This window comes from Sceloporus undulatus, chromosome 1 (assembly GCF_019175285.1).
Source record: "Sceloporus undulatus isolate JIND9_A2432 ecotype Alabama chromosome 1, SceUnd_v1.1, whole genome shotgun sequence".
In the NCBI taxonomy this organism is placed as follows: Eukaryota; Metazoa; Chordata; class Lepidosauria; order Squamata; family Phrynosomatidae; genus Sceloporus; species Sceloporus undulatus.
Genome location: NC_056522.1, coordinates 232,621,916 through 232,635,475, shown reverse-complemented (window position 1 = coordinate 232,635,475; position 13,560 = coordinate 232,621,916). Strand labels below are relative to the sequence as shown.

Here is a 13,560-nt window from a genome sequence, read left to right as displayed (position 1 = left end):
TCCTGTATTGCTATGTACTGTATATGCATTATCCTACTTAAGAGTATGTATTTTCCCTGGAAAATGGTTAACCATCCATTATGAAGCCAAGCCCTCCCTCCAGTCCATCTGCCTTGGTCCAGGCCTTGGAGGTAGAGAGGAACTGCTGGACCTCTTACCCTTCCCCTCCACCACTCCCTTCTCCTTCTGTGTCATGTCTTTTTAGATTGTAAGCCCAAGGGCAGGGAACCATCTAACTAAAAAGATTGCATGTACAGCGCTGTGTAAATTTACAGCGCTTCATAAATAAAGGTTAATAATAATAATAATAATAATAATAATAATAAGTAACTGCAATCTTCCAATGACTTTAATAAATGACTTTTCAGAGCCAACAAGGATATATGAGTTGCTTTGGGTTCCTTTCTGGGAAAAAGGCATCCTAAAAATCAAACAAACAGGGAAGGAGGGATCAGTTGAACAATCAACCTTCCACTCCTGCACCATCAAAAACCTACTGACCTACCATATCATGCATAGCCCATGCCATATCTATAAAAACATGTGAAAATTCATTAAAATAAATTCTTCATCTTCTCTCCTAACTCTAATCAACCCTGAAACAACAATCACAATGTAATAATTGCTCTATGTACACACGTTTTTCTTTGTGCATGTTTTTATGTAAAGCTACTGAGTGGACTCATGACAACGTCATAAAATTAATATGTGCAAATTTTTTTTGATATAAATTAACTGGAGCAAATCAAATAGCATGTATGAAATGAATCTATTCTGTATACCAGGCCAGCAAGTAGGTAAAGAATTTGTAAGGGCACAAGATTATAAGAACATCGCCATGGACAAGATTGTCCAGTGTTTTAATCTATTTAACTTGAAAAGTTTGTATTCCTTCTTAGTAGATAAATAATTAGGTTTAGTTTTCATATAAATCTTCTATTCCTTCCACTCCAAAGAAGTAGCATCCAAATGGCACACAGCAATTTATTGTGGGATTCTTTGGTGACTCAATCCTCCTCCTCCTGCTCCTGCTCCTGCTCCTCCTCCTTCTTTTTTAAGCATTATGTGCTAGAGGGGGCATAGAAACTATGATACAGCAGTGATAGAAATGATCACTCTGAAATTCATTAATATAACTTGGTTTCCTATTATTAGCACCATCTGAGCCTGTTGAAGGTCTTAACCAGGGTTTTAATTTTTCCCAAGAGGGCTTTAAATTAATTAGTGGTTTACATGCTAACAAAGAATCTGATACGTTCATAAATCAATCTAACGCTGAAAGATTACAAAAAAGGGAGGGAACCAATTCAGATGGGACCTCATATTCAGTTAACATAGTGTGTTTCTACAAAAGGGTGCAGGTGTGAATTAGATGGGTACAGAGACGAAGCCACGATAATCACTTTGTATCACTTAAACTCACAGCGGGGAACACAGAAAATAAGGGCTTCTGGCCCACCCTTAGTGAAATCTATGCCAACATGAAAGGCAATTCCATACAAATGACTCCACTTTAACCTTCATAAATAGATAGCTTGAATCCCATAATTTATGCTACAGGGCACAGAACAAAGAGGATGTAATAAGAGTTAATATTGCTGAGAATAAAGTGTAAGCCTGTATGCGTGTGCAGAGTAGGGATGCAATAACACAGCTTGTACTTGAATGCATATCACTATAATTTCATGAATATGTTTATATACTGGGTTATAAAATATTATTATTATTATTGTTGTTGTTGTTGTTGTTGTTGTTATTATTCCACAACAGACTTCAATAAAGTGGCCAGTTACAGCACTAGCAGCTACCCAACAGGTCACTGAATGAGGTAAGTTTTCATTTCAAGTGAGGGTATAGCACATGTAAGTATCTGTTGAACTGTTGACAATGAATTCAGCAATCCCAAGGGCACACCTACACTGTAACCAAAGTAACATAATAGTTGTTATGTGAGAATTCAATGGAAAGTGCTTTTGTATGTCTCTCAAAATAGCTTAAGAGGCATCATCCTTTGGAGGAAACCGTGACAACTTAAGACAGGACGAGCTAGATTTTTAGCCCTCTTGTGTGTTCCCCACTTCTTTTCTCTCCAATTAAAAATTAAGAAAAAAATAAGAAAAAAACATACTTCACAATGCTTTTTGTCAGTTAATCATAGAAACCTTCTGTCTGCATAAGCAAAACACAAAATAGAAAACTAACCTCAGAATCCAGCCCAACAAAGAGAGGTGTAACGTACATTCCAGATGGATATGGACACACTTTGCATTTCTAATGATTTCATTTGGAACACCCACAATCTTAAAAAAGCTCTACAAACTGGTTTCTACTATTTTAAAAAGAAAGCTGTGTTGAGGCTGCTCCTGCAGAACCCTTCAACCATTTATTCTGCCTTCTTAAGAACGTAACTGGTTCTTGAAATACAGGGAGGGCTGCCATCAAGGGCTGATGATCCAGAATGCATAAACCAAACCTTCACTGGCTACCACCTTGTTTCTAAGCATCATACCACAAATCCTTATATGACCTTGGCCTTGGTTACCTGAAGGAAAATTCCCTTCCATCTGTTCCATCTTATGATTTCAGGTCACCTGAGGAGGCTGTGTTCCATAAGATGGTACTAAAGATTAGAGCTTCCTCTCCTTTTTCCTGGCAAAGTACTCAGAACAGCTTATAAAAGAGGAATACAACACACACAAAGATGTACACACAAATATAAAATCACATCAGTATCATTAAATATACATTTAAAAATCAGTCCAAATATATTATAATGAAATTCAACAAACCCCATCTAATCACCAGTTTGCAGGAACGCTAATCTAGACATGATAGAAAAAAAATTCTTAAACATAACCTCCAAAAAGACAGCTAATGAGCACTCCCTCGGTAAAGGTATCATTGCCAAGATGTTTGGTGTTTCCCATAATGAGTCATGCCTACATTCAATGCACATGGCTTCACATTTTCTCTGGATGTCACCTTTGTACCTTAAACTCTAGCATGACATCTGCTACTATTTGTGTTAACATGCAATTTATTTGACACATCTGTTATGCCGACAGTTCAATGACAACCACTTCAAAGGACAATGCTTTCATAGCAGTATTTACTTTTCTTTCTTAATTGTTATACTGCCTAGGTACTTCCTGCTATGATGGGGCATGACAGTGTCATCATAACCCCTATATGACTTGGCTGCAGATCAAACACTAACTTGGAGACTGACAAGGAGTTGTGTGTATCAGGAAGTAAATTCTGCACAGAATATTTATTTATGCTGAAAATGCAACCATATACTGTAAACTGCTTATTGATTATTTGTTATTTATTTGTTAAACCTGCACCTCACATTTTAGCTAATGAATGGCACTCAGAGCTACTACGGCAAAACTAAATACAAACTAATACAATTAAATCATACAAACAGATCGAAAACATATCAGTAAAAAGGGGAAAAAAACCTCTATCCAGGTAGGCCACCACCTCCCAACAACATTCTCCACTTAGATTCCAAAGGCCTGCATGAATAAAAATTGTCTATGCTTTGTTACTGCCCCAGTGTCAAGCCCAGTGGCATCTCAGTGCCACTCAGAAAGATAAGTGGGCTGAGCCTGACGCAGCCAACCAAAGAGCTGGACCATGCCCAGTACACCAAATAAGTCCCCAGACTCTCATAACAGAATTTTATTTCCCAGAGACAGAAGAGCCAAATGCCTCCTGCTCTGCCATGCTGACCCCAGCAGCAAAGGGATAGATGCCTCAGTTTATCTCCTGAGTTTGGAAGAGTAAGCTGCTCACTTGAGCGGTCTCAGGCAATGCGCTGGCATGCCTTGTCCTACTGGATACACATCAATCAGAATATTTCAGACCCACCTGCACCCCCACAAGAACATGTCCATTATGTATGCAGACAAATTTGAATGCTTCCTAATTATTTGGTTCAAAGACTTAGCCAAACCTCAGATGAAGGTGTATTTTGTATGTAGCCTACTGAAAGGAAACGCTGCAGGAAGGGCAGTCCACAGCCTCTCTTGTGAAAGCTTGTTTAAATTAACTTACAGATGTCTTGGATGATCCCTAAAAAAAGGGACTGTTATCAGCTACAGCATCTGCTGGCTGAAAGTTCTCTGGGCCTCCTAAGGTATGCTAACAACAAAAAGAACAGGGCTGAAGACTAGGTAGTAAAATTCTAATTAAGTGTCAAATTAGACTGTATGAAATACTTTCAATATTGATAATAAAGGATTGTAAACAATGATTATGTTCCTAAATATTCACAAGAAAATTCATACATTACAAAATACAGTCAAATAACGAAATACTTAGACTGAGAAAAGTATCTGAAAGAAAAACATCTGTTCTGACAAAAAAATAAGCATCTTCATTATTTATGGATTTAATGAAGCTTTTGTACATATTTTTTCCAAAACTGATTTTCCCTTCCAATATTTTCCCCCATTTGTTTATGTGTTTTATTGTTTGACTGTATTTTGTAATGCATCAATTTTCTTGTCATATTTAGGAATATAATCTTTGTTTACAACACTTTATTATCAATACTGGATGCTTGCGGAAAACTGTTGTTTTACTTATTTACATGTGCCAGAATAACCTATGCAAGATACTGGAAACAAAAAGAAATACCCTCTGTAGAACAATGGTTGATGAAAGTCTTTGAGGTCGCAGAAATGGACAAACAGGCATGCTGGATAAAAGATAAGACAGAAGAAGAGGTGGAAGAAGAGTGGCATGTCTTTTATGAATTTTTAAGAAATAAATGGAAAAATGTAATGTTTATGTAAATACAATGTTTATGTGTATAAAAATTGAAATAACAAGAACTTTAGTTAAAAAATAACAGGATGTGTTAAGAGAATGTTGAAAAGTGAAAAATAAGAAAATGCGATTTGTAGGCTATAAAGAAGGTAAAACGGGAAATACTGAACTTTCAGAGTTTTTCTTTTTCTTTTGAAATTAGTGAAAGGGTATTTCCCAAGAAGGAGTGAAGACGACATGATAAGGAAAGGAAAGATAAAACAAAATAAGGGAAATTCAAAATATAACTATGTATAAAGCTGCAAGTACAGTAGCTGGAAGTGCAGTTTATGTTAAGTGTATTTTATTAAGTGTCGGAGGGACATGTATGTAAAATGTTAGGTGGGGGGGTGGGATATGTAGGAATGGTATGTACTGTAAATGTATTAGTATTGTAGAAACACTATGTTATGTTATGTAATGTTATGTAATGTAATATGTTATGTGGAAAATTTGAAAAATAAATTTTAAAAAATACTGGATGTACTTTATATAGGAGTTTATCCCATTAACAAAAGCTGGCTTACCTCTTGAATTCAGGATCTGGAATGCTCCCAGATGTTATCTAGCTGGGATGCCACCACCTGCATGCATCCTGGGTCGAAGCCTCACTCAGCCAGCACTTTTTCAAAGTCAGGGGGCTTCCGACTTCAAAAATTAGCCAGTTGAATGAAGCTTCAACCTGGGATGCATCTGGGTGGTGGCATTCTGGCTAGATAGGTGCCGATTTAGGTATGTTAATATCTGGGGGCATCCCGGATCATGAATTTAAACCAGTAGAGGTAAGCTGGCTTATTTGTTAAGGGGATAAACTCGCTAGTCCCCTTTGACATTTAAACATAACTGTTAGCTCTGTTCTTTTTCTTGTTATTATGATTTGAGGTTGAGATCAGGAACTAGAGTGGAACTAGTCTGTCTTAGAGGAGCAGATCACTAAAGTGTCTCCAAGATAAAATCCTGGATGAAGTATCCAAATCAATAACCACTGTACTCTTCCTGAACTGATTGATTTGCACTTTTCTGTCTCCCCCACAAAAATTCTTAGCAATTACAAATGCTTAGTCTTCTGTGAAATGCACAGCTTATCCTGTGGCATATCATCTCTTGCCTGCCATCATGAACTTTCTTCATATTTTTATTTTCTATATAATGAAATATAAACATCTGCCATAAGCATGTTGAACTTCTTCTAAATCACAGGTGGGCAGTGTGATTCGTAGCCTACATGTGGCCTTCAGATCCCACTTTTGTGTCCCCCTGAGGCCTGCCACCAATTCCTCAAAACCTTTCAATTTTCTAAAGTAGTGTTTAGATTTTTTTTCCTCATTGCAGGTTTTTCATTTTTATCCTTCACCTGGAAACCATGAGGAGAGCCCTCAAAATATGCAAAAACACCCTGGCACAGAACCCCCCCCCCCCAGCAGTCAAATATCTCCATTTTCATTTGTGTCCTTCTCAAAATGTCATCACAAAGTAATGCAACATTATTTCCAATCAACATTTTTGAAAAGGACTCAGTGGGGTGCATTTTCTCCTTCCCCAACAAGAATGGTCTGAAATAGTGGGTTGGAAGGAAATTGGCCTCTTGCTCCCATGTAGTTGCCCATTACTGCTCTACGTGAGCAAATGACTGGTGGAGTCTATATCCTTTCTTTACATGTGTATCCCAGTAAAGGAAAATCTTAGGCCAGCAGGTGCTGAGATTTTTGTTTGGCTCTTTTAATGGCATTATTAGACCTACAGATATTCAGCACATGAAAAATCTTCAGAACCCAAGTCATAATGTATCCTATATCATGTATTACAGTACATCAGCAGTGGAAATCAGAGCTACCACTACCATACACAACAGGATACAGCTACTCCTCCCGAGGGCTATGAAACAGATTTGCTGAGGACCGGCCACACAAGTGGTTAAACTGTGAAAGGTGCTGGTTGCAATTAGCATCCTGCTGCCACAGCAGCTGCTGCTCACGCAGCCTCTGCAAGAACTCTGTGAGCATGATGCTGCATGCTGCTGCCACTCCACAGTATGACAATGAATGCAAGTATACAGTCCAGAAACAAGGCATCCTTATAGCTGTAATTGACCCAATCAGATACTCTGTTGCTACATCCAAGATGACTCATATCCCCCTGTGTTTTCTTTTAAATGTTATGGTTGGATTCCAGACTTTCATTGTGTCAACAAAAAGACATGCTCATAGAAAATTCCTTCCATATGTGGAACTCTCCTTTCATACACAAAAACAAAAAAATGGGATCCAGTCCCCTGGATTACTGAAAAAAGATATGTTTCACTTGTGTAAGAGAGAAAGAGGTGCATAACATCAAGGGCAATTAACTCAACTCTGAGCCAAAGCTCATATGGGAAGAAGAAAACTCATGGCACAGATCCTTTTTTTCATTGACAACCCCACAGTAGAATCATAGTGCTGAACAGGACCACATATTATTGAAAGAATACACTGAAAGGATGCATTATTACTGCACTATCATTGTGTTTTGATACATTCCAATAGGGTGAGCACTTTATTGTTCATAATGTACCATGTACACTCAACCATAAATCATACTCATGTATAAGTCGAGGGCAGGTTTGGGGACCAAAATTATGGATTTTACTATGACTTGTGGATAAGTTGAGGGTAAAACTTAAAGGCACATAACAAAGGATGTAAACCACAAAACAATGGGAAAACAATGGCAAAGAACTTACAAAATTCCCACAGGCATAACTGTTTGTGTTCAAACTAAATGTTGGATGAATGAGGAAGGAACTATGGCAAATTGTGGCTGTGCAACTTGTGGGAAAGGCAACTAGGTGCAGGTGGGGCGAAAAAAACATGCATGTCAAAAAGGATATAAAAGCAAAGCAAATAAAATGGCAACTATATTAGCAGTGATTACAGCCCTAATGTGATAACTTTTCCTAATTTTAACCCAGAAAAGCTGACAAACATACTCAAATGTCTTATTCACATCCTTCAAAGCCCATTTCCTCTTGGCACTCCTTGAGGGGAAGGACCAAAGAGTTTCTACCACAGCCATTTTCCTACCCAGACATTCACAAAGGTCAGAAGCTGTGCCATGGCAGAGAAAGTAAAGTGGACTGGCGTTTCTTTTAGGTGCTCCTAGGACAGGCTAAAATCTCCCTTTTCACCACTGTACTTAGAGAAGGGGATGATTCCTTTTTTGATAAGTTAAAGGCCCTGGGGTTTTGTCTGGAACAGCGGTGGCCAATTTACCTGTGGAGGGCAGCCACAGCCATCAAACCACACGGCTTCCCTCCACAGGAAAAAGAACCTGCAAAAAGCCAATGGCACACTCGTGACGTAACTGGCATGACACAACATGCGGACGCTACGTGTTCGTTACATCATAATGACATTGCTAATATTAGATCTTTTCTTTCAATTTCTACTACTAAGACTCTGGTTTACGCCCTGGTTGACTATTGCAACCTTCTTTTGACGGGGTTTCCTTTGTCCCACCTTGGTCCTTTGGTTCCATCCAACACTCCACTCCTAGGATTATCTTTTTGCCCAGTGTTTCGACCATATCACCCTGCTGTTGACATCTCTCCACTGGCTCACCATTCCTTTCAGGATTCGATACAAGTTTCTTCTTTTAACCATCAAAGTTCTGCATAGTGTGGCTCCCACTTATTTGGGGCAGCTCTTGTTTCTACCTATAATTCTGTTGAAGTTCTGCAATCCATGCGTTTGGAGCTCCTGACTCAGCCAAGGGTTTCTTCTTTCCTGGACTGGATTCACTCTTTCTCACTTGCTGCACCTTAATCCTGGAACCACCTCCCCAAACACTTATAGACTATTACTTCCCTAGCTAATTTTAAGTCTGAAATAAAGACCTTCCTGTTTATTGAAGCATTTCAGACTGCAGTTTTGTATCTCTGATAATCCAGTCAGGGGGTGTATAGTTACAGTTTTACTTTTTATAGCTATTTAATCTGATAAATAATTTATTTACTGTATATTTTATATCTTGTGATTTTAGACTATATGCCATTGACAGGTTTTACGTTGTTTTATCATTTTGTAAAGTGGCATGCAAAACTTACAGAACTATACAAATAAAAACTTATCATCATCATCATCGGCCAAACAAGATAAGATCAGTTCTAACTTTGAACTGAAAGCAGAAGGAAATTAACATCACAAACAAAATGGGCAAAAGATGAGGAGTTAGCATGATCAATCTTTCAGGTGTTTTCATTGCTTTCTTTATTCATTCTTCATAGCCAGTAATTACTAATCAAGTGTATCTAATTCCAGTCTCAAATTGCCTATTTACGTGCCTAATTACCATGATTTTTCACACAGTCATCAGCAGTCAAAGGAAGCCAGAATGATAGCCGTTTCTCAAGGATTCCCCCTCAGCTCCTGACCTCAAAAGAAAGAATCTAATTCAAAACAACATTGCCTCACTGTACATTTGTATTTTGGCTCTAATCTCTAACAAAACAAGTGCATGTGAAGTCTGAATGATGAGAAGACAAGTGTAAATGTAAAGCAGATGACTTCCAAAACTTACCATTGTTTCATCAGTCTTACTTTGTGCAACTTCCTGCTGCAACCGAGCCACAGACAGCTTCTCCCTACAGAAAGGAGAAAAGCATAAATAACATTTTAAAAAATCGGGACCTAGGAAAACATCTATTTTATATATTATTGGAGCATTCTTATTCATCAGTGAAGTAATTCCACTAGGTAGTGTAAATTTCTCTGCCATATTTTATAATGTAACTTTTAATAACTTGTATGCCATTTTTGCACTTATAGTCAGGGAATGTGACTCATCTAAGTACCAATTATTTCTTAAAGTCCAAAAAAATATTAATTTTATGATCATAGCTAAATGCGTTTTTTAGGTATACTACTTGATACATAAAATGGACTGCAATTTTTCATGTGGATTTCATTCTACTTTGTAACAACACAGAGTTCGTGTCCTAACTTGCATTAAGCAAGTTTAAATGTGAGATGAAACATTTATAGAAAATATAACAAAATACTTCAGCATAAAAAATAAGCAATAATTACTCGTGCATTCCAAAATTATTTTAACATATATCTTAAAAGGGGAAGACAAAAAAAAATCATGAATTACAAAATTTTAGCAAAGGGTCAGATTACCAGAATAAATATTATTCATGAGATGAACTCACACACAAAATGCACACACATTTGGGAAATAGCAGGAAAGTATTAAGAAGACTATGTGTGCTGCTGTCACATGACTATCTATAGAGTTCCTATGTATGGTCTAGGACCATGTTCACAGGAGTACATGCCTCATGTTTGTAGGTGTAATAGGAGTGTATGGATGGGCAAATGTATGCACTCCCTTATCTGTTTGAATGGCTCCTCCACAAATGCATTAAAAGTCCAAGAATTTATATACTTTTAGCATAGTATAAAAACACACTGGTCCAGGCACACTGTGTGTATGTGCCTGCAGAACAACTGGCTGTGCTAGGGATCACACATTCTAGGACTGTCAAATCAAAGTGATACAAACAGAACTGCCTGTCTGTGCTTGTTCTGTGTATTTCATCACTAGGAACACACTTAAACAGCTTTAAAAAAATGACCATGCACAATGATTTTTATGCTAGCATAGGGGCTGTACACACAGCCCCCAAGGGATGGTGTAACATCACCCCTTTCCTATCCAGATAGGGGTCGCAGCAACAGCATGCTGCAGCTCTGATCTGGCCTTTCCAGGGTGCAAAAAGGAGCCACAAAATGACTATATGGCACTACTTTGGTGCTACATCGTCCAGAGGCAGTGCAAGAGGAGAGCTGTGATGCCACGTGCAGTGGTGTGCAGCATCACAATCCCCTGGGGTGCAGAGTTGGGTGTGCATCATGTGGACGTGATGCCTCATCTCCGCCCCCAGGCCGGCCTTAATGGCCTGTCTGAAGGGCCCCATAGTGACCCAGCAAACTTCTAGGGTTTAATCATAGGTTTGCATATTCGGAGCTGTGCAAAAAAGTGGTGTGCCTGACTACATGTAGGGACATTTACACAGTCAAGTGGACATGCAAAAATAATGATTTGCCATCATGCTTCCACTCCTCTCCCATATGAGTTCATTTTATTAATAAACTTACACCAAAACCCATAATGCCCAAGTACTGACACTGGATTTATATATAGGTAAGGAGAGTTTCAAAGAGTGAAAAGACTGGGAAGCTGTCAGTTTCACTCTTGCTTAGCTTAGAACACTTACAGTCTCAGAAATCTTGAGAAAACTGATCAATCTGCCCAATCAGACCCTTCCTAGTCAAGGAGGGTGTTTTTGTTGTAGGCAATTTAAAAAAAAATGCCTTCAAATTTGTGGAAAGTTCATTCTTACAAAACCATGAATATATCTTTAAGCGATACATCTAGTGCACACTATGATGTCTCCCAAGGGAAAACCCTATAAGGAACTTAACAGAAAGGTTCAACTGTGCTAACAATAACAACTCCCTAGCTATTCTGCTGTCTGCCAACAAGCCCCATTGAGAAGGTTTGGATCAAGTACAAGTGAGATGACTGTGCCAGCAATGCTCTTTTGTGAATCAATCCATGAGGAGGGGTAAGTGGGTTAAAAAAAGCCAGTTGAGCAAGGAATAGAAAAACCCTCCTGTACAGAAGAGATTTATGTGGATCCGCAGGATACCCTGTGATTGATAGTCATTGTGTTTGGAAAATTATGCCTTCAGACAGAAAACTAGTCTGCCTCTAATAATAGGCAGGAACTAAGTTAATAAATTTTCTTTTTACATATTTACTGCCCATTTTCTCTATGTCCATGAAGCGATGGGAAGCTCTGGTTTTTAAAAAAAGGAAAAAGGGGAGAAAGGGTTCTCATCAAGACATTTAACAGGAAGCTCTTCATTTTTACCTTTGCTGTGAGGCAATATAGCCCTTGCTGAGATATTTGGCTATTTTAATGGTCAATCTTCCTACATATGAATTTTCCCACTTTTTCATTTCCCACTCTTGCAGTTTATTTTAACGTGTTGCTAGGAACTCTGCATCAAAGCAAAGGGTATTTGTATGTAGTTAGGCCTCCTCAGTTTGTCCTGAAAACATTTGTTCATTATTTTTATCACACAACTATTTGGTAATACCAACTGAAAAGGAAAATAAATTTCACAAAGTTCTGTAGAGTTTTGGAAAGACCTTTGGAAGGCCAACTGGGGACCATTCTATTTCTTTCGCTAGTTAATTCTTGTGAGTTTCTGAAACACATGCACACAACATCTGTTCTTTAAATTCTGACTTTATTTTATGTTATTTGGAAATAAGATTGTTTTTTAGTGTTAGGTCTTAAATAAATTCTTTTTATCTGAATCTATTGATGAGGTTTTTGCAAGTCGCGTTTGTTCCCCAAATCCAATAATAATTTCTTTATAGAACTTTTTAAAATACACTGCCATGTCTAGGTAAGAAAAAAGGCAAGCTTCAAGTTCACTATCATAACATGTTCAGACAACTATCACCTATGATTTTTATGTCAATCGTACTTTGTTTAGAATGCCAGCCTAAGCAGATCACAACTATGAGTGATTAAGTTTAAGAATGGGTAAGCTGTATCATTTATACAGCTACCTGACAGCAGATCCATACAAACTCCAAGCTAACATATAAGGGATTGATGCATTAATCCCAGGAAATGGTCAAAATGTGTGCCTGTGTTGTTTTGGTGTTTCATTATGCTACATATAGGCTGGAGCAACTGAGAACATAATGCCCAAACATTTCTTGAGCTGTCTAGGAAACAGCTGGGGGTATAGTCAATGGTAGAAGCAACATTAGATTATAGGTGGTAAAAACAATACAGATCTCTATAGTTCCCTTCCTTTCTCTCAGCTGTCTGGAAATAGCAGTCTTTGGTTTATTTGATCCCTAGGAGAAGTGAACGAAATGATTAACTGCTCCAGTTCAGTCTTTCATAGCAATGAAACATCATTTGAGCTCCACTAATAAGATCTCATTTTCTAACACAATGGGTTGTTTTTTTGTTTTTGTTTTTAAATCCTTTTACAATTTTACCCAGTACTCAGAAGATGCAACACCAGTTTAGGAGTCTTGGACAAATGAGGTTTGTTTAATAGTTTAAGAAAGTGAGCAGTTTTATTTTGAGCTTTATTTTAAGAACAGTTTTATTTTGAATAATGCTGCCAAATGTTTAACAACCAAACAAAATGCAACATTAGTTAAGGTAGATTTTTTTTAACAAAAACTTTCTGTTTAGTAAGTAAATAAATGTATTGTTGGAGCTACAATATGAAACATATATGTAAAATGTAATTAAATTAAAACTACAATATCAAAATACCTAAGAGTATTGAAACACAATTAAAAATACTTAGCCTAATCCTAAAACTACACCTCAGACAGATGTCCAAACAGGATTAGCTGACACAATTCTCTTTCTAATTTTAAAAGATAACACAGTAGAAATGATCACTTGAGAATGGACATAAGGAAATGCATCTGCCAGCAAGTAGTTAAGACATTCTTTTTTCCTCCCCTTTTTAACTGAAGCTTAACATTGAAGACTCTGCACATTCTTTAACCATAACTTTTTTTGTAACTTTGAAAAGTTTTAAGTTACAGAGTTAGTTGGTTTATTGGTTTTGTCTCTCGCCAGCACACAAGAATTAAAGCACTTTAAGGAGCAACTACCTCACATATCAGTGAAGGTTTTAAAAAACCCACAGC

The 13,560-nt window shown here is 37.6% G+C and overlaps 1 protein-coding gene across 2 annotated transcripts in view; it reads right to left on the bottom strand.

The window, feature by feature from the left end:
* Positions 1 to 13,560, bottom strand: part of NCKAP5 (NCK associated protein 5) — an 811,098-nt gene that overhangs the window by 455,574 nt on the left and 341,964 nt on the right. For both annotated transcript variants that reach the window (XM_042462965.1, XM_042462973.1), the window contains one exon: positions 9,373 to 9,436. In XM_042462965.1, coding sequence (XP_042318899.1) covers positions 9,373 to 9,436 — 64 coding nt within the window. The remainder of the gene's footprint in view (positions 1 to 9,372; positions 9,437 to 13,560) is intronic.